General features: G+C 35.6%; 1 protein-coding gene and 2 long non-coding RNA genes across 3 annotated transcripts; 2 read left to right on the top strand and 1 right to left on the bottom strand.

The window, feature by feature from the left end:
• Nucleotides 1–2,684: 2,684 nt before the first annotated feature.
• LOC138691478 (uncharacterized) lies at nucleotides 2,685–6,365 on the top strand. The gene is made up of 3 exons (XR_011329877.1): nucleotides 2,685–3,804; nucleotides 5,476–5,634; nucleotides 5,805–6,365. It is a non-coding gene; the product is annotated as an uncharacterized lncRNA (long non-coding RNA).
• On the bottom strand, nucleotides 3,807–19,097 carry LOC138691477 (uncharacterized). Its single transcript, XR_011329876.1, has 3 exons — nucleotides 18,512–19,097; nucleotides 7,099–14,885; nucleotides 3,807–5,314 (listed from the first exon to the last, which is right to left on the bottom strand). It is a non-coding gene; the product is annotated as an uncharacterized lncRNA (long non-coding RNA).
• Nucleotides 19,098–25,147: 6,050 nt separating this feature from the next.
• On the top strand, nucleotides 25,148–27,280 carry LOC138691476 (uncharacterized). The gene is made up of 2 exons (XM_069813440.1): nucleotides 25,148–26,045; nucleotides 26,383–27,280. The coding sequence occupies exons 1-2, from the start codon at nucleotides 25,763–25,765 to the stop codon at nucleotides 26,517–26,519; spliced, it is 420 nt and encodes a 139-aa protein (XP_069669541.1). The 5' UTR covers nucleotides 25,148–25,762; the 3' UTR covers nucleotides 26,520–27,280.
• The last annotated feature ends 419 nt before the right edge of the window (nucleotides 27,281–27,699 follow it).

Genomic DNA, 27,699 nt, shown 5'->3' with positions numbered 1-27,699 from the left:
ACTTATACTCTTTTCAAAATACGGTTCTTTGAGAGTACATATTTTTTTTCTTTCATTTTCGACCAAAGGTTTCCTTCAATAATAAAATCTATACAAGAGCGTTCCAGTAAACCCTTCACAGCGACTTCATTTAATAAAAAAGATAAAAAAAAAAAACAATTCTTTTATGTTACAGATTGCCTCTTTGAGTTGTGTTTTGGGCCATGTTTACAACTCCTTTTTACTTGGAGATGCTTCAGAAATTCATGTATTGAGAAGGGAAGAGCATGTCTAATCTGTCGTACAATCCCAATGACCCTTCTACAGAACCACGAGAAATTAGATCTTCATACAACCTTTCAGCAAATCCTTCACCCACACCGCACTTCCGATTGTTACTGACGAACAATATTGCCTGTTGTAAAATGGACACAGGAATAAAAGTTAACTTTATGGAACTGCTATAATTTTTTTCTCATGCGCATTACAATTGTGTGTGACCGTAATAATGTACACTAACAACATACACAAAGTGACTTTGGCTTCATACTCCACCTCGGAAGAAAGCTTCCACTACACTACGGCTGAGTGCTGCAAAACGCAAAAGAACTAGCTACAAATGTCGCTACGTGTGGCATATCATGTGGACACACGTAGCGACATTTAACGCAGAAACTAGCAGTAAATGTAGCGCCCGTGTGGCCACCCATTTTGCGACAATTACGGCAGCTACATTTGTAGCAGAAAACCTGCGACAAATGTAGCTGGAATTATAGGCAGCATTGAGTTAAATGGAAGCGGCCACATGGAGCAGTAAATGTAGCAAGTTTGGCGCATCCCAAGGTCGTGTCGCAACTCGATTGGGTCCGGGTCTATTTTTTCTGCGACATTTACTGCTGTTGGGTGGCCACACGTAGCGACATGGGTGGCTACACGTGCAGCTACATTTGTAGCAACTTTCTGCGACAAATGTAGCTGGAATTATAGACCGCATTGAGTTAAATGGAAGCGGCCACACGGAGCAGTAAGTGTAGCAAGTTTGGCGCCGTCTGACATGTTAGGTCTATTCGTGACCAATAATTTTCCACCTTAAACGAATTAACATTGTTGTAAGTTACTGGGAATTTCTTATTATAAAATCCATGTTTTTAAACTTTAAATTTATATTAATATATATTTCCGCTTTAGTAATTCCCAAAGGAGACTCAGCGAGTCAAAGAATATACATGTCAAAAGACTTTTATCTACTAACTGAAACAAAAAAAATTGTAATAAAAGTACAAACAACAGTGTAAAATGAATGGTTATGCTTTAATTTTTTAGGAATGAGATAGAAAGCGAAAATCAAATGTCATGTAAAGGACACAGATTAAGACTTTAAAAAGATTGAAATAACAAATCAAAGTTATTCATTTTACAGTAGAGAATTGCAATAATTTAGCGCAATGTAAATTTACAAATGCGTGTGGATACATGCATAAGCTAATTTTAAATACTATTTTCTTAATCTTACTCCTGTTTTTTTTTTTTTTTTTTTACTTACTTGAAGGAAAAGTAAATATCGCCACTAAGTTACTTTCTATTAATTGAATTTGCAGCCAGGCATACAACACCTTGGCACTTTATTCAGGCCTAATGTATTTAAAAATAAAACAAGTGACATTGATGAGTGGAGTGAAATTTGTCTCTCGAATTAGCTATAAGATATCGCAATTTGTACCACCCCGCTTATCTTTTAGGGTTCAAATTTTCTTTTGTTGGTAAAGAACTTTATGAGACATGAAACTGTAACATACCCTAAGATTCACCTTTCAGTTTCCCCCTCCCCCGAAATTTAATAATCTGAGAAACGTGATCTATCATGTTTAGGAGAACGTAAACTCTGTTTTCTATTGGATAAGATTTAGGCCTACAATGGGAGAAAGGCATTCTCAAATTTGAAGGAAAACCCGTTTTTCTAATGGTTGAAATTCTCAGTGCGTATATGTAATGATAACAACAGAATTAACTTATGTTTATGAGGGAGTGAAGTAGAGAGGGAGATTGACTTTTAGATGGGGAATTATTATCATGACAGATTTATAACAATACGATGCCAATATATATATATATATATATATATATATATATATATATATATATATATATATATATATATATATATATAACATATTTTGTTACAAACAATACGGTGCCAATAAATATTGCTTTGCTTATGTATAGTTCAGCTGAGTTGCCCTATTATTTAACTATCATCAAAATATCTTTCTTTATAAAGTACATACATTTTTGTTCTTTCAATTTCGACCTAAAGAATTCTTCAATAATAAAAGTATATAAAAGTGTTCTAGCAAACCCTTCACAGCAATTTTGTTTGGTAAAAAAACGTACAATTCTTTTGCAGGACAGACCTCACAAATCAGTATTGTTTATAAAGACATTTCCACTTTGAGTTGTATTTTGGGATATAAGGGTCAAGTTTAAATTGCCACAACGTCCAATATGCATTCTGAAAAACCAAGAAAAAAATAACCTTTATTATAGCTGTGTTTACTTATACTCTTTTCAAAATACCGTTCTTTGAGAGTACACATTTTTTTCTTTCATTTTCGACCAAAGGTTTCCTTCAATAATAAAATCTATAAAATAGCGTTGCAGTAAACTCTTCACAGCGACTTCATTTGGTAAAAAAAGAAACACAATTATTTTACAAGACAGATCTCTGAAATATGTTACAAACAAATTGCCTCTTTGAGTTGTGATTTGGGTCATGTTTAAAACTCCTTTTTACTTGGAGATGCTTCAGAAATTCGTGTATTGACAAGGGAAGAGCATGTCTAATCTGTCGTACAATCCCAATGACCCTTCTACAGAACCACGAGAAATTAAGTCTTCATACAGCCTTTCAGCAAACCCTTCACCCACACCTTACTTCCGATTGTTACTGACGAACAATATTGCCTGTTGTAAAATCGACGCAGGAATAAAAGTTAACTTTATGGCACTGCTATAAATTTTCTTCTCATGCGCATTACAATTGTGTGTGACCGTAATAATGTACAGTCCTAAGACATGTCATAAAAATGAAAGTAGGGTGACGTGAAGAAGGAGATCTTTTAAAGAGTAATGCACACTGCGAAATAAAGAAACAAAAGATACAACACATGTGTTCACGGACATACACGTGGCATACGGGAAGACAAGGCTAACTGCACGGAGTGCTCCGCATTTGACGTCTTCTGACACCCCAGTCATACGCAGTGACACACGATTTTACTCACATCACGGTTGTAGCTTAGCTGCGGAAGTAACTTCGAGCGTTATTAAGGTGTTATAAAATCCCGTTTGTAACTTAGTTTCGAAAGAGACTTCGTATGTGCGGAAGAAACTGTGTGTAATGTGCGGAAGAAACTGTGTGTAATAGGTGTTATAACATTCCGACTTTGTGTGTGCGGGGGAAACTTCGTGTGTTATTAAGGTGTTATATAATCCCGGCTGTAATTTAGCTTCGAAAGAGACTTCGTATGTGCGGAAGAAACTGTGTGTAATAGGTGTTATAACATTCCGACTTTGTGTGTGCGGGGGAAACTTCGTGTGTTATTAAGATGTTATAATTATTCCCACAGATCATGAGTGGTACAGAAGGTAATTTTGTTGACAGCGAACATCTCATTTTGGAGGTACAGAAATTCTCTTGTTTGTATGACACAAGGGCTGAAGACTATAAAAACAGAAATTTAAAACTTGAAACTTGGATGAACGTATCGAGGGGTATTGCGGGAGAAAAATGGGAAGAAATGTCAAATGAAGAAACAAACAACTTTGGTGAGTAAATTTAAAGTTTATTTGTTCTAAACACAATACACATAATACACTTATCGGCATTTTTTTTTATCTCAACGCATGTCATTGAAAGTTAATCAGTATTATTTCATGTTTGTTCTTTTTACAGTCTAAGTTTCACTTTTGACAACCGCGTGAAATTGATGAATTGCAACAATGGGGATAAAACAATCTCTCATTATAATCACATCATTATCTTTACAAATAAGATGGATGTGGTCAAATACGTTCTTAAAATAAAAAAAAAAATAATAATAAAAATGTTCTGATCGGACAAATTCACAGATTCACTTTCCACATTGCCCAGTGTTCGGATAATATTTGAGGAGTGTTTGTGGGAAACGATGTAAGTGCCACTAAGTGTCATTTCGGATTTTCACTGAAAACATGTTATGTACTGTTGCTAATACTGTAGAAAAAAATACAAGTGTCAAGCATCCACGTTCAGTTGAAATAGTTGTCCAAAGAATGCACTTGTATAAGCTCCATAAGTTTTTTTTTTTTTTTTTTAATTTCCTCAAACCTCTATCATTTGGCACTTACACCGTTTTTCATAAACACTCCTAATTTGTCGCATGTTACTTCTGTTGTCAGGATTTTCTCACCTTAAGTTAGGTTGATAACCTGGTTATTTTGCCAGGGAACAGAACCATCATTGCTGGAGAAATAACTAGTAAAGTTATCTCTAACTTTGATGCCATTTTGATTCCCTCTAGTTCCATAAGTAGGGATACTTCCTAGAGTACAAGACAATGTGTCTTCAAAATTGTAACCATCATGTTTTCGGACAAAATTGTGAAGCACACAACATGCTCTAATGATGATGTCAGCAAATTCAGGATTAACATCTAAAGGACGATGAAATATTCTCCATTTATTGGCAAGTATACCAAACGCACATTCAACATAATATCTCGCCCTGGAGAGTCTATAATTAAATATTCTCTTCTCAATGGTCAGATTTTTGTTGGGGTATGGCCTTATTAAATTTGTGCAAAGAGCAAACGCTTCATCAGCAACAAACACATATGGAAAAGATTGGCCTCCATTTGTAAGTGGTCTTGGTTCTGGCAAGTCTAGCGAATCAGAATAAATTGCACGTCCAATGTTTGTATTTTTTAGTACATTTGAGTCACTTTCTTTTCCAAAAGCACCAACATCTACACGAGTGAAGTAGTAGTCAGCATCGGCTATAGCCATTAGAACTATAGAAAAAAATTCTTATAATTAAAAAAATCACTACCACCATGTGATGGCTTGGTAATGCGCACGTTTGCCGTCTATGGCTCCCACACAATGTGGAAAATTAGCTCTAGCACCAAACTTTTCACTAGTACGTATCCAGTCTTCTCTCGCTTTGGGTTTCATAAACTCGGGGTTGAGTGTGTTCCATAAAACCTCACACGTATCTTTCACAAGATCTGCAGCTGTTGCCCGGCCAATTAAGTATTCGAAGTGCAGCGAACGGAATGAACAACCAGTACCGAGATATCTGAAAAACGAAATACACAAATTACTAATTACCACAAAAGTTAAATTCTGTTTCATTTTGGTATAGTCTTATCTTATCAATCTAATGAATTATAATACAGTCATGTGTATTATACTCGTGTGTGTGTGTGTATACTGCATATATTTAAATTTTGTTTTCAGGGAAAATGATCCAAAAACGATGGAAATCTTTGAAGGATGCTTTTTAAAGAGCATTGAAAAGTCAGGAAACACGTAGCGGGAGTGGTGCAGCATCAGTAACAAAACTTTATGTATATCACAAGCAGATGAGCTTTCTTGCTCCGTATTTCAATCAAGGCCGTAAGTGTCAATGTCTTCACAAATATTGGATATGGCAAGTCTGTTTAGTAATTACGATAATCGATAAAATGGATAGAAGGAAATTGTTATTATTATTAATATTATTATTCATATTATTACCGTTATTAATGCTATAACTACCATTATTATTATTATTATTATTATTACAGTACTGTTGGCAATATGGATGCTGATGATGATAATGATGAGACTATTGTTCCTGCTTCTCAAGGACAAAGAGAGCCAGGTTAAGGGGAGGAAGTTCCGACACTTGGAAAAAGAAAGATACGTCGATGCCCCCAGAAGAGAAGGAGGTCGGCAGATGGATTCGAACGTGATTTGCTGCCAATATTAGAAAAGTCTAACAAATCTAGCGAACCACAACAAGAAAAAGATTCATATTATATGTTTGTTTTATCGCTATTGCCAAGTTTGAGGAAAATAAGACCTTAACATACGCTGGATGCACATATACAAATACTACAGGTTGTAAAGTCCTTTTCATCTGATCAAGCAATAACCCGGAATTCTACCACATTACCAAGTACTTCTGCAGAACCTTCTCATCCTATACAAGCACCTTCCCCGCATTTTCCATTATCACCGTAGATTCTACCATATTTCGAAGCACTTCTACAGGAACTTTCCGTCCTATACAGACATCCTCACCCCAATTTCCCATATCAATTGACTCCGAGGAATCAGTGTTCTCTCTCTATGAGCTCTGAGCATCAGTGTAATACAGTTGTATTTAGTCTGTATACCTTTACTAATATAATATTTTTCAATCTAACACTTTCACTACGATTGTGAGAGCTCTTTTGTATTGGAATTTATTATTATTATTATTACTACTACTATTATAATTAATCATAACTTCTGTCATTTTGTCAGTATTTACGTATGTTGACATAAAAATTAATTTAATTGCCACCTTGATGTTACAAGCATTTTCATGTTTTGTTAAAAGAGTGAGAATTACGCTAATTCATAACTGTAAATAACATTCATACAGTATTCAATCCAACAACAAACTTTAATTTCTATGATTGCTGAACTTAATGACCAATGCACTATTCTCGTATTCACATTTCTTACTAATTTTATGTTGTATTTTCGGTTTGTTTCATTTTGTCAGTATTTACGTATGTTGACATAAAAATTAATTTAATTGCCACCTTGATGTTACAAGCATTTTCATGTTTTGTTAAAAGAGTGAGAATTACACTAATTCATAACTGTAAATAACATTCATACAGTATTCAATCCAACGACAAACTTTAATTTCTATGATTGCTGAACTTAATGACGCATGCACTATACTCGTATTCACATTTCTTACTAATTTTATGTTGTATTTTCGGTTTGTTTCGTTAGCTGTGTTACTGGAAATGCAATGTCATTCAACCTTTTGCATTTATTTTCTTAAAATTTACTCTGTAATTTATATTGTAATAAACTTACCTTAATGTAATGGCTAGTTTTTCTCCAACTCCGATACAATATCGCATTACAGTGTCCTGTTTCATCAGGTTTTCGTTCACAGAAGACAACAGATTGTTGAATGAATCCAGAGGCTTTCTGTAATATTCAAAGAATTTGTCTGGATAAAGTTTTAATTTCTCATGAATGAGTATAAATTTTCCATGAGATGTTCTGTCACTTATGATTGGATGAATCCACCATCGTCTTTGTCTGTGCCGTCTACGTCGAGCTAACAACACACACAACGCCACTTTGGCTTGATACTCCATCTCGGAAGGAAGCTGCCACTACACTACTGCTGAGTGCTGCAAAACGCAAAAGTACTAGCTACAAATGTCGCTACGTGTGGCATGTCATGTGGCCACACGTAGCGACATTTAACGCAGAAAGTGGCAGTAATTGTAGTGCCTGTGTGGCCACCCATTTTGCGACAATTACGCCAGCTACATTTGTAGCAGAAAACTTGCTACAAATGTAGCTCGTGTGGCCGTACCCTTAAGGTTATTTACTAAATCCAGTCTTGTCATAGTAATTTTTCTCTTGGCCATATGCCCCACCCCTTGTTTTCTCCCTTAAAATATATTTTACTCTCCTCTCTCTATCTCTTCGACTGTCATTTAATTATTTTTTTAATATTAAAGAAGAAGTAAAGAAATTGTTGTGATTTACATTTTAATTATAAAACAAGCTTGATTTAAGGTAAGCAAGCCCTCCCTGTACCACTCATTTTCATGTTAAATTTCGAAATTTCTGGTGCACTTTATTCTGAATATATCTGAGATACAAACTCAAAAATTTTGAGGGGTTATTTAATATACATTTATTTTGAATAATACGAACCAGTTTCTATCAACTGTTATTAGTTTTTTAATAAATTATTAATATTTTTCTAAATGTTCAATTTTATGTTTAAAATTTGTAATTCAAAATTTGAAAACTCAAGCTCTAAGTAATTTGCAACAAATTCCTTTCATATTATTATTAGTTATGGTCTTCTTTATGTCCAGTCCAAATTTCATGCATTTATCCTTAATAGTGTTGATGTAACATGCACCAACGTTACAAAAAATGTACAATAAATTGAAAAAAATGGATTTAAAGTTTTGACAAATATTCTCATACCTAAGTGCATTGCTAGAAAATTCCAGCACCATAATCTGGATCTTCTGTGTCCTCATGACTTCTCTTCTTGGTCCTCTTCAATTTTCTTCCTTTTTTTTTTTGCCATTTCCTTCATTACCATTTCTGCTTTTTTGATGCGAAGAGAGTCTAATTCCTTCAAGTGGTTATGGTGTTGAAGCCTGGTTGGATCAATCTCCAACTTTTGTAGGACTTTCTCTCTTGCAATATTTCCATCATTGAATGATATGATGGCATCTGTTAGTTCTATCCTAAGTGTATTGACACTAACAAAGACTGTTTTGGGGATCCTGCACCATAGAACATGGTTAAATTCGTCTGTATTTTGAGTCTTGCCATGCAAACATTTTTTTTAGCAACTCTGGATGGGACAAGTCTCTATATATTGGTTTTATGGCAAGCATAACAGATTCTGGTAAACCATGGTGTTTATAATCAGGTTCCTTTCTATTATATTTGCATCATGAATTGTCACCTTTAGGACACAGGCCATAATGGGGATGATCGTCAGTGGAGAGTTCGTGAAAGTATGTAGGCCTAGCCCATACTGCATTCCTCATATTCTGTAGACTATGCAAATTATTTCTTATGGCTTGACCATAGTAATTTTGTAATTTATCTAACATGCCATCTTTGATCCCCCAATACCTTTGCCATCTGAAAGTTTCTTCCCCACTAAGTATTTCTTGAGTTTGCGAAGCCTGGAACCCATGCGCTTTTGTACATGTCCAATGAACTCCAGTTTCTCCACAGCACAATCTTCCCCATATGGTTTACTTTCCACAACTTTTACAAAACCCTTACTGTCTCCATCACCTAAATACTGTTTGTATTTCACAACACGAGTCTGGTTGGAACGTTGAAAAATACCTACAGCTCCCTCTGTCTCCATACCACCACTGCTTCCATCGAAATTCTTTACATAACCTTCATGAGCCCCTAACTTTTTGCATGTATGACAATATTTTGATAGCAATTCTGAATCTAAAACTTTGCCAGTATCAACTGATGTAGCTACCACAACTCCATGGTTTGAAGTCATTGCATTGCACTGCTTCCTTGCATGCTTCTAACATACTATCCTTTGAGATACTACCAGTTGATTCTTGAATATGTTCAATTAGCCTACCTTATGAAATTTTGAATGAGACTTAGGCAAATTCATCATGGCACACAATAATCTACCAGAAGCATAACCTTTTCCAATAAAGCGTAGTCCATATATGAATCTTATATTCACTTCATATCCACTAGGGGTAACGTTTGATGTTTGAAAAGTGCCTTCCTTTCTGCACACTGCACAGACTATTAATAAAGTTGCAGCAAGTCCTTTTTGTTTCTTTATGTCTTCTTGAATTGACAGCGAGTCACATTCACATTATTTACACTTTGTTGAGATAATGCTTCTGACAGCAGTTCCAAATCCACTAGTACATAACCAGATTTTAACATATTATTTTCACAAATATTAGACTGTTGCATTTCACATATCTCATCAAATAGTTCTTTGGAAGATGAAAGTTTCTTCTCAGATGAACTAGGAGGTGTAACACACTTACTGGTACTGGTAGTTGCTAAATTTTCTCCACTTTGTGTTCCGTCAAACCTAACCTCTTCTCCACTAAACACGTTACTAACGTTTCCTTTACTAATTAAATCACTAATAACTTCCTTCTTTCTTGTATGAATGTTCCCAGTAAACTTTCTCTTTTCAAACTTCTTATTTCTTCCCATTTTTTTACCTTCACAAATACAAAATAACAAAAATTTACTTTTACTTCGCTTCCAGTTTCCTTGGAAATCAAACCATAGATGACCATGATGACCAAACACAAAGTTGTGGCACCAACAGAAAGTACGAAATTTCTCGAAAAAAGAACAAGAGTTAGTTCATAAAAATATCTTCAACTGTTTAGGATATACAAAGAAAAATAGTAATGTCTGCAAAAGTGGGCGTCAGAAAATGATATGCAGTCAATTATATGCTCATTAATCGTCCAATTTTTGTCCGAATCGATTATAAACCACATATTCGCATTCCGAACACTTGAAGCACTAATAAACACCAGAAAACCAAAAATCCATATTTTGAACCATAAATGAAGGATTGCTTACCTTAAAGAATACCCCATGTAGCCCCACCGTAGATGCACACTTGTCTCGATGAATCTTGGAGTGTGTATTTGCAGCACTTTTTGTTTTTCAACCATTATTTTATATAATTCTGGATTCCAGTGCTGCAGAGGTGGACAATTTTTGTTTATGTAAGTTACATCAAACAAAATACGTTAGGAATAGCAAGAGATGATCTAAGATCTGTACACAACTCTGCATACAAAACTTTGGCACCCATATACCGTATGGCTCCATACAGACAAAATTTTCCTTTCCCCACGCGATTAATTAAAAAAAAAATTGTAGGTTTCCATTTGATGTATGGCCCCGTATGGACTCCGTGACTAAATCCTGACTATTAAATGAATACACCTGAAGTTTGTCTAATAAAATTATATTCTTACATTTTCTAGGAAATGGCTTGTATTTTTTATTATTAATTAGATTTTTTGACTTTATTGTATTACATATCTCGTAACATTCGATCTTTGGTTATACTAGCGCTGAAGTACCGGTACTTCGCTTTCTACTCCATTTATGCACCTTTATGGTTTATGTGTTACCAGTCATAAGAACATAACTTTCGTGAAATTTCGAAAGTTTCACACAAATGTAGACTCACGTTATGCCTTGCATATACGAATTTGTGACATCTGCATAATACCAGTCTCCAGATTTTCACATATGCCAGTAATGCATTAACTGATATGTCTTATGAGATTGCATTAGTAAAGAGATAGGAAATAAAGAAGTCTCTTTTCCATACCCTTTTCTCCATTTCTTCTCACTTCCTACTAATCTCTACTACCCTCACTGCACTTTTATATCAACACATACCGGTACACTGTACACTGTAGCCTACCTGTACACAATGTAGCCTACGTATATTAATAATACTTACTATATGAATCCTTTAGATTCAAAACCTCTTAAAGACCATTTTCTTCATAACTGAGTTATGTCCACATATTGCTTACTAAGAATGAATTCTAATGATTAATATACTGTAGTTAGAATTAGAAAAGTCACTGAATTTAAAGCAAAAGGGTTGTTAAAAGTCACTGTTAGGTTGAAAGTTTCCTCTATTTGCCACTAGTTACCATCAACATCTTTTAATTTGTGAAAGTCGATATAGGGGATTTTGAATCTATAGGATTCATATTTGAATTAACGTGAATCGATCCAGAAACCTGCTTAGCAGTCTCTCATAGCAACCATTAGACCACAATTGGTATCAGATGCTCCATTTTGATCTGTCTCCTTGATTTCACGGCTCTGTGCTTCAGTAACGTGACCATTACGAATCAGGCATTTTAAGAAAAGAAAGTAAACAGTTTCTATATAGAAGATGTTGAAATGTTATGTTTTATTTACCGACGCTTGCAACTGCAGAGGTTATATCAGCGTCGCGGGATGTGCCGGAATTTTGTCCCACAGGAGTTCTTTTACATGCCAGTAAATCTACTGACATGAGCCTGTCGCATTTAAGCACACTTAAATGCCATCGACCTGGCCCGGGATCGAACCCGCAACCTTGGGCATAGAAGGCCAGCACTATACCAACTCGCCAACCAGGTCGACTATATATAGAAGAAACATTACTACAGAAAGTAATCGGTATCTATATAGAAAAAAACATTACTAATTCCATAAAAAAAAAACCGACTTGTCCCATTTTGATACTGACACCCTCAATTTGACGTGAAAAATATTTCAATTTGTTATGATATCTTCTTGACAACATTCATTTAAATTATCATCATATCTTTTGGCTAATATTTGCTGGACACACTCTTCAAGTATCGTTTCTTTCTTTGCTAAGTCTCACTTGATAGAGGCTTATAATGGTTGATTAGGAAAATTGTGGCACAAGCATCACTAGGCAGTTTTGGAATTTTCCGAGGGACGTAATTAGGTTCACCATTTAAGACAGGGAAAACATCTTCCCTAATATCAAACTTAAATACGAAATGATGAACGCACATTACTATTTCATCTTTTCTTCAACATCATCACGACAAATATTCCTTCCATTTTTCCCATAATGTTTTCTCTTTAAAACTTAAAACTGCAGTAGGTTATGTGATGCCTTGCAGCAGTTCGACTTGCAACCTAGAATAGTTATACAGGGTGATTCACGAGGAGTTACCGTCATTTACAAAGCATATTCACGAAGACACTTGAGAAAAAAAATGTTATATAAACATGTGTCCTATTCTGAATATTTTCAATTACATTAATTTGAATTTGTAAAAAAAAAAATAATCTTCAGTTTTAAGAGTAAAAGAATATTAAAATTAGAGAATGAACTATTCAGAAGTAGCTATAATTTATTTAACTGGCTAATATCCTAAAGCTAAAAATGTGTTGTTAATATCATAGTAGCTTCGTGCAGAAATTTCTTTCAATTTTAACTACAAAATTACACTTTTCTTATGCACTTATCACAAGAATTGTTACAAGTTACGTTATTCTTGTGAACTCTTTAAGACTGTATATTAGGAGAATTGAACTATAAAGGCGGCTACACATGGCCCAATCTGCAGGGCGTTTGGGTCGGATGATCTACTTCTGCTCTCCACACGACCCAACCTACAGTAGACTGATTCACTCTGTTGTGAAATGATATATCATGGCTCCTTCACTATCCAAGTTTGTGTTTGTTGTCAAAGAACGATAAACAGATACAAAAAAAAGAAAACATTGGGCTAAAAAGTGGTTATTGGAGAGAAAAAAATTTAGTCATACAAATATTATTAAAGAACTAGAACCAGCAAATTTTAAAAACTTCCTTCGAATGGATAATGACTTTTCAACGAACTGCTTCATATGGTGGCTCCTTTAATAAAAAAAGCAAGATACTGTAATGAGAGAAAGTGTTAATGTACAAGAGAGATCAATCGTGTCTTTAAGATTTTTAGCAACCGGGGCAAGTTATGAGGATTTGAAACGTACTGCAGCCGTGTCACCACAGCTTTCGTAAAAAATCAGTCCAGAAACATGTTGGGCTATTTACAACTGTTTGAAGAAATTCAGAAAGGTAAGTGATTGAACATATTTTTATACAGTTTCGTATAATTTTTAAAAATAAAGTTACAGATTAGAATAAAGATAGTGTCAATGACTCAACACAAACTGAACATATGTGAAATACATCTTATTTATTTGGATATATATAACTTAAAAATTAGAAAACATTTAAATTCTTCTCACATTTATCATCACTCTTTCTTCTAATTTTGAAAGTCCATGTTCGATGCTTCATTTAATGCACCAGGAGGAAAACTATTTTGCTTAGAGAGTAGTGGGTTAAGTGTATGACTGTGAGGATACGCATCTTGTGATGAACATGAATAAAATTGATGTGACATAGGAGGAGGAGAAGCCTTTAGATATGGAGGTGTAGGTGTAGGTGTAGGTGCAGAAAAATGTGTTGGCCATAAGGAGATGGAGGAATTTTCAGATAATTTGGCCAGTTTTGCGTAAAATATTGTGTCTGAAATTAATTTATGAGCAATTATTTGCTGTTTTTTATCAAGATCTTTTAACCGACACAAATTTGTATAGCTTAATGAAAGTATGCTACTTTGTATTGTATATATTTGTATAGTTTTGGCCAATGAATTGTATATGCTTTAAATTGAATAGTAATCTATATAGCTCTATTGATAAATTGTTTGTGTTTGTAATTTGAAGTAGTTTGCATGATATGTATTATCAATTTCTGTATATCACAACTGGTTGAAGTGTTTATGCCTTAAATTTAATTAACTTACTTGTTTTGTATTATACATATAGCTCAACTGATGAATGATCATTTGTGTTTGTAAATTTAATAATCTGATTGGCTATGTATTGTATACTTTTAGTAGAGCCATCGATGTAGCTCAGTCGGCAGACTCACTGGGCTACTGATCCGGAGCTGTGTTCGGGCTTGGGTTGGATCCCCCTTTGGTCTTTGGTTTCTTCCGAGGTTTTCCACAGCCGTGGCACTGAAGCCGGATGGTCTATGGCGAGTCCTTGGCATCAACCCCTCTGATTAGATTACCCCCCTTTGATTTGATTACCTGGTTGGGTTTTTCCGAGGTTTTCCCCAACCAAAAGGCAAATGCCGGGTAATATTTTGGCGAATCCTCAGACCTCCCCTCATCTCACTACATCTCGCCAAAATATTGTAAAAAATTGCACAAAATTGTAAAAATTGTAGAAAATTACTAAATTGTAAAACTATAAAAATTTGTGAAAATTGTAATTGTAATAGTGTAAAATTTTGACTTGTTCCACATCTTAAAGCTTCATTGCTCATGTAAGATATATGGAATAAAATAAATGAATGAAATGAATGAATGACACCCTATCATCTTCCCTATAATCTCCCACTCTTATTCTACAGAATTCAGTAATTTGTTTACTGTTTCACACAGTTTTTTCTGCTGCTTTAGAATATTTGTTCGCTGTTTCTTAGTGGGTGGAAGCTGGAGTGTATGTGATGCTGACATTTGCTGGATCGCCTGAAAAAAAAAAAATTAAGAATTATTGCATGTTTCAGATGCTTGCAAATGAAGCTGAAAGGGAAGCAACACCAAAGAATTTTGAAGAGAAATGGAACTTAGTAATTGCATTGGAGCAATGGATGGAAAGCACATACCAGTATAAAAACCACCCGGCAGCGGTTCATCATACTATAATTACAAACAATTTTTCCAGTATTGTCCAATTTGCAATCATAAATGCTAACTATGAATTCATGTACATTCATGCTGGTACAAATGGAAGTGTGTCATATAGTACTATTTCACAAAGTACAAAATTTTATAAAAAAATTAATGACAGAAGAACTGAACTTACCACAATCGTGCGTGTTACCAGGTAAGAACATATTTGTGCCATATGTTTTTTTTTAGGAGACAGTGCATTAGCAATCAATAAGCATGTTATGAAACGATATCTATTCAAAAACATATCCCACGAAAAAATAATATTTAACTACAGACTATCACCTACAAGAAGAGTCGTTGAAAATGCTTTTGGCTTATTATTAGCAAGGTTTCGAGTTTTTCGAAAAAGCATAGGTGTGCATATTGATAACGTTGATCCTTTTGTTAAATGTTATGTTTTATTTAACGACGCTCGCAACTGCAGAGGTTATATCAGCGTCGCCGGATGTGCCGGAATTTTGTCCCGCAGGAGTTCTTTTACATGCCAATAAATCTACTGACATGAGCCTGTCACATTTAAGCACACTTAAATGCCATCGACCTGGCCCGGGATCGAACCCGCAACCTTGGGCATAGAAGGCCAGCGCTATACCAACTTGCCAACCAGGGGGACTTGATCCTTTTGTGTTGGCATGCTGTACACTACATAATTTGTTAAGGAATAAATCATCTACATACATAACAGAGAATTGTGTCCATAGTGAAGACATTGATAACTTAACTTTTTGGCAAGGTGACTGGCGTCAAATAGATGATTTAACACCACCTCAACAATTAAGTGTTGTTGTTTTCTAATGCCAGGCGTTTGACAATGAAGTCATTTGACCTCTTGCACTCCAATATTTTTCAAAGATATTGTCATGGTCAGCCACTGAAGCACAGATTTTGAGGTGTTCCGAATCCATTTCTTGATTTGAGTTGCACAATGGGCAGTTAGAGGAACGATAAATTCCAATTCTATGCAGATGCTTGGCCAAACAGTCATGGCCTGTTGCCAATATAAATGCAGCCACAGACGATTTGCGTGGTAAATCGGGAATTAACTGTTGATTATGATGAAGAGAGTTCCATTTTTTCCCTTGAGATTGTGTTATCATATTTTGTTTGTTGCAGTATAAGTATGTAGATTTAATAAAGCTTTTAACAGGTCTGTAAGTAGCAGTGTTGCCCATCTTTGCTAAAGCTCCACATTCTCGTTTCCCTGGATTCCACAATGGGATGGTATCCATTGGAATACAATTCTTTTATTGAGTGTTATTAATTGAGAGAGCATTTTAGTTCTTTCTGCTGTTTGAGATGAAGGTGTGTGTCTAGAGACTATTGATAGAATAGCTGCTTTGGAATCTGACAATATAACTGCATTTTTAAATTTATTGATGTGGGATAGAAGATTCCTGAGACTTTCACTTATTGCAAAGATTTCTCCATCAAAATTTGTTGTTCCATATCCAAAAGATCTATAAAGTGAGAAGAGACACCTGCACCTGCACCTTGTTCCCTGGAGATCAAGGATTTGTCGGTGTATAATGAAGCCAGTTTTGTGGAGGGTACCTAATATTAATTGTCTCTAAAGACAATTGTTTCATTATTTCAGTGTTTACTTCTAATTTCAGTATTTCTTCTGTTAAATTTAGATTATACTCTATATTTAATAGATTTAAAGGATTTGGTTTGATATTTAAGTTTTCTTTTAAATTCGGGATGTTAAGTGCTAGGCAACAAAACGAAGAAGGAAATAATGTACGAATTATTTTGACTAATTATTTCAATGAACAAGGAAGTGTTTCTTTCCGGGAGAATATGATGCAATTGGTAAGACAGTAATGTAATACTTAAGTTTCATCAATTTTTATTGTTTTCCCATCTCATCAGAGCTATCCAAAGTATCGACTCCTCTACGGCTCTGATCGTTATTCTCGTCGGGAAAATGCAATAATTCAAAATAGCAGAGGGTAGATGTGTAAATATCTTCAGTACCGGCACCTGTCAGCACTTAAGCTTTGAACTGAAATTGTAAATAATATGGATAGACCTATAGTATATACTCGTGTATGTATGTGTGTGTACATCTATATATACTGTATATAGGCCTAACATACATACATATTTGTATAACATATTTCATTAATGAAAAGACCAATAATCTTATTTAATAATAGTGATTAGTCTAAGTTTTGTAGTAGAATTTTTGCACATACATGTATGCATAGGGTGACCAGATGTCCGTGATTTCCAGAACAGTTTCCGGTTTTGAGTTGCGCCCTGGGGAGCAAATGTCCCCGTTTTTGTCCCCAGCAATTAATTTTGATTTTGTTTCAATAACATTTTACACGTAAATATTTAAGTATCATGATGGAACTGCTGCGATTCATGCACATTTCTGAACGGTTCTTAGTATGAGACAGAAGAACCAGCACAGTATGAGATATTCTGTACTCTTTGAGAAGAATATAGCATCCTCGTCTTTGGTCATCTTAGCATTCGCATTGCATGGAAGTGTTAGAACTGCCACAGCAACCATTTTTAAATAGTAAAAAAAAAAAAAAATTTGTAACAAACCAACAGGTGAAAAGTGGTATGATGTTTTTCAACATTAAAAAAAAATTCCATTTCATTTTAAAATCTTCTCAAAACAGTGTCATTAATCATGTGTCTTCTAGGCAATAATTCATCATTTGAAAGACTATTCTCCACAATGAACTCAGTCTGGAGTGATGAAAAGTCAAGAATGAAAGTTGAAGGGCGGGGTCAGAGATTTTCATAAACACTTTAACATATACTCACCATATACATGACGCAAACGTGACATAACTCTTCACAGACACACATCATGTACAGCGTGGCCTGCCAAAGTGGTGAACAAATTGAAAATCGGTCACAGTTCTGCCATCTATCCGCAATAGGCAGAATCCGAATCACGCAAGTGAAGTGGGTAGGCATTAGATACACACACAGTTAAAGCTTTGTTACAAGTAAAAACAAAACTTCATTTCTCATGTAAGAACTTAGTGTGAAACTGTATGGAAATGAAGAGATTCTTAAAAAGATACGTTCTTCAGCCAAGTACTTGTAAAATGTGTGTGTTAGAGTTCAGTGTGTATAATATTATGGGAAAGACTTCCATGCATGTGTCAGTACTGAAATTGAATTCTTAGTGGCTATAATTATGTATACGAGTTGTGTGTTTATGCATTTAGTTCAGAAAGTTAAGATGGTACTCTACAAATTTAGTGTGAGAAGTTCTGTCATTGTATCTATTGTTACACGTATTTCCTGCAACATTTCAATGGAGAGTGACTAGATAAGCTTTTGTGGTTTTTCTTGAAATTGTCCCCTTCTGGAGCATAAAAAATCTGGTCAGCCTATGTATGCACCTACTTCAATTAAAATAGTTCTAACATTAGTTTTTAATAACTTACCTTCTTTAATTCCCTTCTGTACGATGTACGCATGTTCTCAATTTTCTTTTTTAAAATAGACACATTCGCATCCTCATTGACGTCTTTGTATTTTTCGAGAAGAACTTCTAAAGCCTGATTACGCATATCTCTGTTGAGATAATTTGCGTTTGAAATGTCCGATAAACAAAGCATATCTTTATATAGTTCAAAAATATCCCTGCAGACTTCTTTCTCCTTTTTCGTCATTTTTCACGCTGCACTCACTGTCACTGCAGTCAATTCTTAATAAACGTCACTTCTGCAAGCTGCAACTGACAAGAAATCAGTCCGATCATGCTACACACGACCCAGCTTCCTGGTTGTTGGAGAGGAGGAATCAGGAGATTGGGTGGCTGCCCGAACCAACCATCCAACACGAGTTTTGTTGTCCCAGCAAGCCTACAGATCATCCAATCGGCAGGGTCTCTGCTAATTGGACCCTGCAGATTGGTTCGTGTGTAGCCGCTGTAGAGAATCAAGTTGCTAGAAGTCGTGTGATCTGCAACAATTGTTGTGTTAAGTGTGTAAGAATAATGCAATTTTTAGTTAAAAATTGTTGAAAAATCAGTACAAAGCAACTATGGAATTACAAAATATTAGCTTCAAAATATTAGCTAATTAAAGAAGGTATATTTCTCAATAGTTCATTCTCTATTTGCAAAATTCTTTTACCCTTAAAACTGAAGAAAAATAGTTATTAATGTAACAAGTAGATAATCTTGATGATTATGGCATGAGTAAATGTTTGTCGCACTCACGTGCATGAGTGTCATAATAAGATTATACACGAGTTGGATACTTTATGGCATCTTAGCATTATAAATTGTAGGAAATAAATTATGAAATAATTCGGCATCCATAGCTGACAAAGTCTCCATTAGTTGCACCTGGCATTGGCATTGAATAAAGAGAAATGAATAACCTTGCAGGTATTTTAAATTCTAATTATACTTTAGGTATCAAATTTTATGTTACAAGTGTTCCTTTATTTTGTTAATATAGTTTCTCTGAACTAAAGAACTATTTTATGTGATATTACAAAAGTGATACAAAATTGTTACAGACTGGAAATGATACATTACCTTCTATCCTGAATTTCATTTGTTACATAGTGCGTAGGCAAGACGAGGCAGGTGAGTTGCAAGAAGCCCCACCCACGCATTCCCGTATTACATCAAAGTGAATAGTCATTGTTACTACCGGCACAAGTGCCATAATAAGCCGATTACCCATGATATTGGGTGTAGTAACAACGTGTTTATAATGTTAGGATGGCATAAAAGTATTTTTTTAACAACTTCATATTGGTGCAACTCTAAAAATATTGAGAATAGTACCCATGTTTGTATGACTTTTTTTGCTCAAAATGTCTTCGGGAATATGCTCCGTAAGTGGCGGTAAATCATCCTGAATCACCGTGTATATATGTATAATAATGTCTGCAACACAATACAAGGAGGATCCACTTGACAACAACCAAAGATTGCTGCTTACGATTAAATATTAAATTAATATCTACGAACTGACTCATGTAAAAAACAATTATTCACCCACAAACTACAAATACACTATGGTTGCATAAATAACTATTTATCTTCAGTTTTAAGGGTAAAAGAATGTTGCAAATATAGAATGAACTGTTGAGAAATATACCTTATTTAATTAGCTAATATTCTGAAGCTGATATTTTTGTAATTCCATAGTTGCTTTGTACTGATTTTTTACAACAATTTTTAACTAAAAATTGCATTATTCTTACACACTTAACACGAAAATTATCATTGTTAAAACACAACAAAAACAAATCCACGAATATGCCATTGGTCTCCGAACACCACCGCCATCTTTCCTACAATGAATATGAATATTGTGGTTTGTGTAATGGAGTCTGGTCTTGTTAGGCTTCTATATTTTGGAGGTTGCTAATTTGTTCCAGTGTGCAGAAACCTGTATGTATGAAGTGTGCTATCTGTATCTCACGCGCGATATTGGTTGCGATTCAGGACAATAATCAACGTCGTAATGCGACCTCCGAGCTCGATATTAAGGGCGGATTTAAAGGGAGGCCCATAGGCCCGGGCTTTCTTGTTAAGTTGACCAAATTCTGAATGTTTCTACCTGCTTCAAGAAACTGGAGCTACAATTTCGATCAAGAGAATTTTCAATGTAATAATTATAAAGATAATACTTTTTTGCTGCTACATGGGCACGTCTCGTATTGTAAATAGGTACGTAATATTCTCAACAAAATATTTCTGGGAAACATAAAGATCAACTAACCTGCCATGTAGTCTTGTCCATCGAGATGTTATACAAAAAGGCACCGTCCACAAGAGGCTGTCTGGCAGTTCCTTATTGTATTACGCTGTTAGAAAATATTCTTCTGTAGTAAGAGGATTCACTATTAAAGTAGAACTCACTTTGTGTGTATTGCAGTGGCGGTGCATCCTATATGTCCAATGGTTCAGAGAACAACCAGGAAAAAACAATTTGTTTAAATAAATTTATTTATAACTTACACTATCATTCTTTGTTTCTTGCTTATCTTTACTAAGTTTACTGATGCATTTTTGTCGTATGAAAAACTATGAACCACAGAGATTGCACAATATACGAATACATGCCTACGAGTGCTTCCAAAATTCAATAAAATTTCTCCTCTGAACTTTGCAGAGTCAGCTTCTGGACTTGCGTGTGGGGTGAGAGGCAAAGGAAAATGCTGCATGGCAAACATGTGGTTGCGCTGGTGTATGGACCAGAGCAGCTGTAGTCACGTGATCGTGAGACAGCCGACGTATGAAAGGCTTTGTGATGCAAACCAGAAGTTAGCTCCAATCTGCTGAGATCACACTTTTAACATGTGTACGTGTGTTTTATTGATTGCTGTACTTATTAATGGTTTCTTACAATGTTTTAAACGCCCATTTAGTCTTTCTTGATGTTTTAGTTTTAATATATTCATCTGTGTGACCAGTATTGATTTCCATTCAAAATGAATAGTGTTCCATATCTTTTACAAACAAATTGCCTTTTCACATGTGTACGCATCCATGTCCTTTAAAATTACAATATTCCGAAAATTTCTTTCCACATATACCACAACTCAATGCCTTCTCCCTTGTGTGTATGAGTACATGCTTTTTTTAGACTACAAAATTCCGAAAGATTTCTTTCCACAAAGTCACAACTCAATGCCTTCTCGTCTGTATGAAGACGATCATGCTTTCCTGCTGACTATATTGCGAAAAATTTTTACACATATAGCACAGTCGATTGGCTTCTTCCTGATATACATGTAGATGCTTCTTCACAACACTCGATTTGGAAAACTTCTTTCCTCATAAATCATAACTGAATGGCTTCTGCACTGTATAAAAGTGCATGTCTTTTTAGATTACCAGATTCCGAAAATTTCTTTCCACATACATCACAACTAAATGCCTTCTGCCCTGCGTGTACGAGTACATGCTTTTTCAGATTAACATGGACCGAAAATTTCTTTCCACATAAATCACAACTGAATGCCTTCTGCCCTGTGTGTACGAGTGTATGCCTTTTTAGACTACCAAATAGCGAAAACTTCTTTCCACATATATCACAATTGAATACCTTCTGTCCTGTGTGTACGAGTGCATGTCTCTTTAGATTAGCAGATAGCGAAAATTTCTTTGCACATATATCACAACTGAATGCCTTCTCCCCTGTGTGTACGAGTGTATGCCTTTTTAGATTACGAGACTACGAAAATTTCTTTCCACATATATCACAACTGAATGCTTTCTGCTCTCTGTGTATGAGTGCATGCTTTCTTAGATTACCAGATTCTGAAATTTCTTGTCACATATATCACAACTGAATGCCTTCTGTCTTGTGTGCACGAGTGCATGTCTTTTTAGACTACCAGGGACCGAAAATTTCTTTCCACATATATCACAACTGAATGCCCTCTTCCCTGTGTGTATGAGAGCATGCTTTTTTAGATTACCAGATTCCGAAAATTTCTTTCCACATATACCACAACTGAATGTCTTCTGACCTGTGTGTACGACTGCATGCCTTTTTAGTTTACCAGGAACCGAAAATTTCTTTCCACATATATCACAACTGAATGCCTTCTCCCCTGAGTGTACGAGTGCATGGTTTTTTAGAATACGAGATTCCGAAAATGTATTTCCACATATATCACAATTGAATGCCTTCTGCCCTGTGTGTACGAGTACATGCCTTTTCAGACTACTAGACAGCCAAAATTTCTTGTCACATATATCACAACTGAATGCCTTCTGTCCTCTATGTACGAGTGCATGCTTTTTTAGATTACCAGATTCTGAAAATTTCTTTCCACATAAATCACAACTGAACACCTTCTGCCCAGTATGTACGAGTGCATGCCTTTTCAGACTATCAAATAGAGAAAACTTCTTTTCACATATATCACAACTGAATGCCTTCTGCCCTGTGTGTACTAGTACATGCCTTTTCAGACTACCAGCTAGCGAAAATTTCTTATCACATATATCACAACTGAATTCCTTCTGCCCTGTGTGTACGAGTTCGTTCCTTTTTAGACTACCAGGTAGCAAAAATTTCTTTTCACATATATCACAACTGAATGCCTTCTGCCCTGTGTGTATGCGTGCATGCCTTTTTAGACTACCAGGTAGCGAAAATTTCTTTCCACATATATCACAACTGAATTCCTTCTCGCATTTGTGCAGACGTTCATGTCGTTTTAGATTCCTCGATTCCGAAAATTTCTTTCCACATATATCACAATCGAATGGTTTGTCGCCTGTGTGTACACGTGAATGACTTTTATATTCATTCGACTTTGAAAATTTCTCTCCACATAAATCGCAACTTTTTGTCTTCTCGCCAATGTGTACGCGTGCATGTCTTTGAAGATAATCCAACTGCAAACAATTGTTTCCACAAATATCGCGAATGAATGGTCTCTTGCGCGTGTGTAAAAGAGCATGGCTTTTGAGCCTTGCCGAGTCGGGAAACCACTTTCCACAAACATCACATTTGAATGTCTTCTCATCTGATTCCAAGCATTCATCTTCTGTAATACTGTCGCAGGAAAGTGGCATTCCAATTCTGTGAAGAAAATGTGCTCTTAGTTCCGGAAATAAGAACTAAAGCAGAATAAATCGCCGAAAACAAAACTACATCGAACACAACTATATTATACTTAGTAATGTGGAAATATATTTCGTAGTATACAGTATATAGTAGCTCAGTGGTCAGAGCGCTTGGTATGTAGAACCATGGACCCGGGTTCGATCCCTGGCGCCGGAGCGAATTGTTCTCCTCAAATATTAATTGTAAATATTAAATCCAGACAAGTTAATTCACATAAATAGTATTTTTAGTTGCTCATTTTATGACGTTTTATGAACAGCTATAGTTATCTAGCTTCTGAATGACATAAAGGTTAAAAAAATTGCTAGCAAGATGAATTCAAAAGTAGTTACCCAGCATTTGCTCTTAGGATGGGTGCACACAGAATCAGACGCAGCATGGCGCGAGGCGACATTTTGTCTCATGATACTTGTCCCCCATTGATTTCTTATCATGTGGTGCACACAGAATCAGACGCGGAGCGACGGTCGCGAGCAGACACAAGGAGACACAGAGAGACAACATCGAATGACTGCTAGAAGTTCGTCGCAAGGAGACTGTCTGATAGTTGCAGTGTACTGCGCATGCGTTAGCAGTGGCTATGATAGCACGCTTTCACTATCTACAGACACAATTGTTGTGTAGTGCACATTATTCATAATTGAGCTCAATGCGGATAAATTAGTTGTTTTAGTACAGGAAATATGCATTCTATAAAATCTTTGTAACAATATCATGACAATAATGTGGTTTCTAAAAATATGTGAGAAATTGCAAATGAGATGAAAGCACCAGGTGAAGAATAATATTGATATTAATAATTTGTAGTAGGCCTGCCTACTTCTCTGCCCTATACTATCATTCATTATTGATTTAATATATTATTATTCTTTATTGTGAGTCCTGAAGTAGTCATAAACATACAAAATGACGTTTGTGCACTACATTAGTAGTATTTAATTTTAAGATTCTTTCAATTCTATAGATTTTTAGGTGTATTGGGCATCCTTAGGAAATAATAACCAAAAATACATGGAATTTCTCATACAGACAGTCCTCTTTCATTGCCGCCATTTTCTAGTCTAGGCCAGTTTTCTAAATCCACACAGCCAGCAAATCAGTTGTCCCGAGCAGACCATGTTAAGCTGTTGCGAGGCGTTGTAAAGCAAAACATCGCGTCTCGCGTCTGATTCTGTGTGCACCCAGCCCTATTTGGTTGAGAGAAAACGCCAGGACCATACACAGTGTTAAAATTGTATCAATTCATACATCCACATCATACGAGTAGTCTATTGCTGACGCATTTGAGTTATGAGAAAAAAAATTATGGTTTATTTAACGACACTCGCAACTGCAGAGATTATATTAGCGTCGCCGCTGTGCCAGAATTTTTGTCCCGCAGGAGTTCTTTTACATCTCAGTAAATCTACTGACATGAGCCTGTTGCACTTAACACACTTAAATGCCATCAACCTCGGCCGGGATCGAACCCGCAATCTCGAGCATAGAAGGCCAGCGTTATACCAACTGTGCTACTGAGGGCGAGATGAGAGATGGCTGCTACATTTGTGTTTGTCTTTATGTTTAATTTTCGTTTAAAATGGTAAAAAAAGAACAGCATTATAATTTCTAGTAACATTTTCAATAATTTAACAGAATTCTGAACTACAGTACTATACTTTAACACTAGGAGGACCAGACCCGTCATTCTGCTGGGTACCACATATTTAAATAATTATTATTCAAAAACTTTTCATCCTATGACTCCCACAATTTATTACTTTTATTTTATCTTTGTGATGTATGATCTTAAAAATATTAGACTTTTATGACTTTTCTAAAGGATGATACAAACAATTACTACTAGAACCAGCATCGCCCGTCATTCTGACGGGTTTCAAGATTCAGACCGTCCGTGCCTACACACCAGATGCAGTTCAAAATTCTATTGTTGCAGCAATGTTTAGATTTCATTCGACCTCTGTGAGTGGTTTATGACTCTTCGACAGGTCCTTCGTCGGTATCTAAAAATAAAATATTGCTCTCTGAGTGTGTGTTGTTTTGACAAGTGCGCTCTGTTTTCGTCAGCAAAAATTCAGTTTCACAATGGTAGTCTCTGGAGACAAACATTATTTGTCAGTAGAAGAAATTGACTACTTGATGAATATGTCTGGTAACGAATCAGAAGGTGAAGATCTCCGTGATCTGTGTGAAATTGACGAAATCCACGAATTATGTGAAAATCAAGGTACAGACCAGGCTGTTAAGGACGCAGATTACGTTCCTAGCAGAGGTGAAACTAGTGGCTCTTCAGATGATGATTCATCGTATAATATGAGGCAAGATAACGAGCAACCAGAACAGCCAGCTGATATTTCATCTACAAGAGGTAGGCTACATAATTTATTTTTAGGTATTTATCATTATTATTATTATTATTATTATTATTATTATTATTATTATTTATTCGTTGTCGTGTTATTATACTATTATTGTTATTATTGCTATTTTTATTATTATTATTATTATTATTATTATTATTACTATTATTATTATTATTATTATTATTATTATTTTCATCACCATATTTTTTATAAATACCTGTAGTATGTTACTTCAATTCTAATTACCACAACAGCAATAAGAAAAAATATCTGTAACACTATTACCTGGATTGAATTGTGTCTCTGATATAAAAGTATCTAATTTATGAATTATGTTTTCAGCTGCTTCATTACCACTGGCTCCTAATGTTCCAACTAACAGAGGTGGCCGTGGCAGAGGACGAGGACGAAATTGTTCTCAGGTAACAAACAATCCTGTCCTAGGAAGTGTTGAGACTACTGCTGATGGAACACAATGAACTGTTATTCCTTCACAAGCTGCACCTGTAAGAAGAGCACGACAAAATATCGTGACAGAAGCCCCCGGACCTACAGGTCGTGCGAAGAGGTCCAATATAAATGGTAAGCATTCGAGTGCATGGAAACTTCTAATTGATGACAGCATATCAGGAATTACAAGATGACAGCTGGACCATTAGTATTGAAGCATTAGAAGCTGCTATTTCTCTTATGTATGTGAGAGGAGTATATGGCGCAAAAAACTTTCCCGTAAAATTATTACGGTCGCAGGTTTGGGGACCAGCATTTTTTCGGAACACCATGAATAGAAATCAATTTAGTGAAATTTTGAGATTTCTTCAATTTGAAGAGAAAGCCACACGATCTCAAAGATTACAAACAGATCGCTTTGCAGCTGCTACTCCTATATGGAATACCTTCATTGCCAATTGCTTGCTATGTTACAAACCAAGTGAAAACATCACTGTGGATGAACAGTTGTTTCCTTGCAAGCTCGCTACCCATTCATACAGTACATGAACAGCAAACCAGAAAAGTTTGGAATAAAGTTTTGGCTAGCTGTTAATACAACTTCTAAATACTTGGTGAATGGTTTTCCTTACATTGGTAGAGATGAGGAGCGTCCTGAGGTGTACCGTTAGCAGAGCATGTTGTAATGCGTCTGGCAGAGCCCTACCTTTCTAAGGGAAGAAATATTACACGCGACAATTTCTTCACGGCAAAATCTCTTGGAGAAAATATGAAACGCGAAAGTACTAGCATAGTCGGTACACTGGAAATGTCTAGATGGGAAGTTCCTGCATCAGCAAAATCACCTACAGTGCCCTTGCACAGTACCACTATTTGCAAGTCGGGTGAAATGACCCTAACCTCCTATCAGTGTAAAAAGAACAATGTTCTCCTGTTGAGCACAATACACAACACAGTTACCATCAACGAGCAGCATCAAAAAAAGCTATCTGAAACAGTGATGTTCTATAATGAAACTAAGTGTGGTGTCGACATCGTAGATCAAATGTCTCGACTTTACACTGTGAAATACAGATGCCGTAGATGGCCTATGCAAGTGTTTTTCAATGTGCTGGACCTGGCTGCAATCAACGCAGATTGTACAGGAGGTAACAGGTGACAATGTTTCTCAGCGCCAGTTCATATTCAAGTTGAGAGAAGAACTAGCAG

This window comes from Periplaneta americana, chromosome 16 (assembly GCF_040183065.1).
Source record: "Periplaneta americana isolate PAMFEO1 chromosome 16, P.americana_PAMFEO1_priV1, whole genome shotgun sequence".
NCBI classification, from domain to species: domain Eukaryota; kingdom Metazoa; phylum Arthropoda; class Insecta; order Blattodea; family Blattidae; genus Periplaneta; species Periplaneta americana.
This window is presented reverse-complemented; position numbering and strand designations above follow the sequence as displayed.

Coding starts and splice junctions, on each gene's coding strand:
- LOC138691476 (XM_069813440.1), top strand. CDS start 25,763: ATGGTAGTCTCTGGAGACAAACATTATTTGTCAGTAGAAGAAATTGAC. Junction 26,046..26,382: donor TGATATTTCATCTACAAGAG/GTAGGCTACATA, acceptor TTATGTTTTCAG/CTGCTTCATTACCACTGGCT.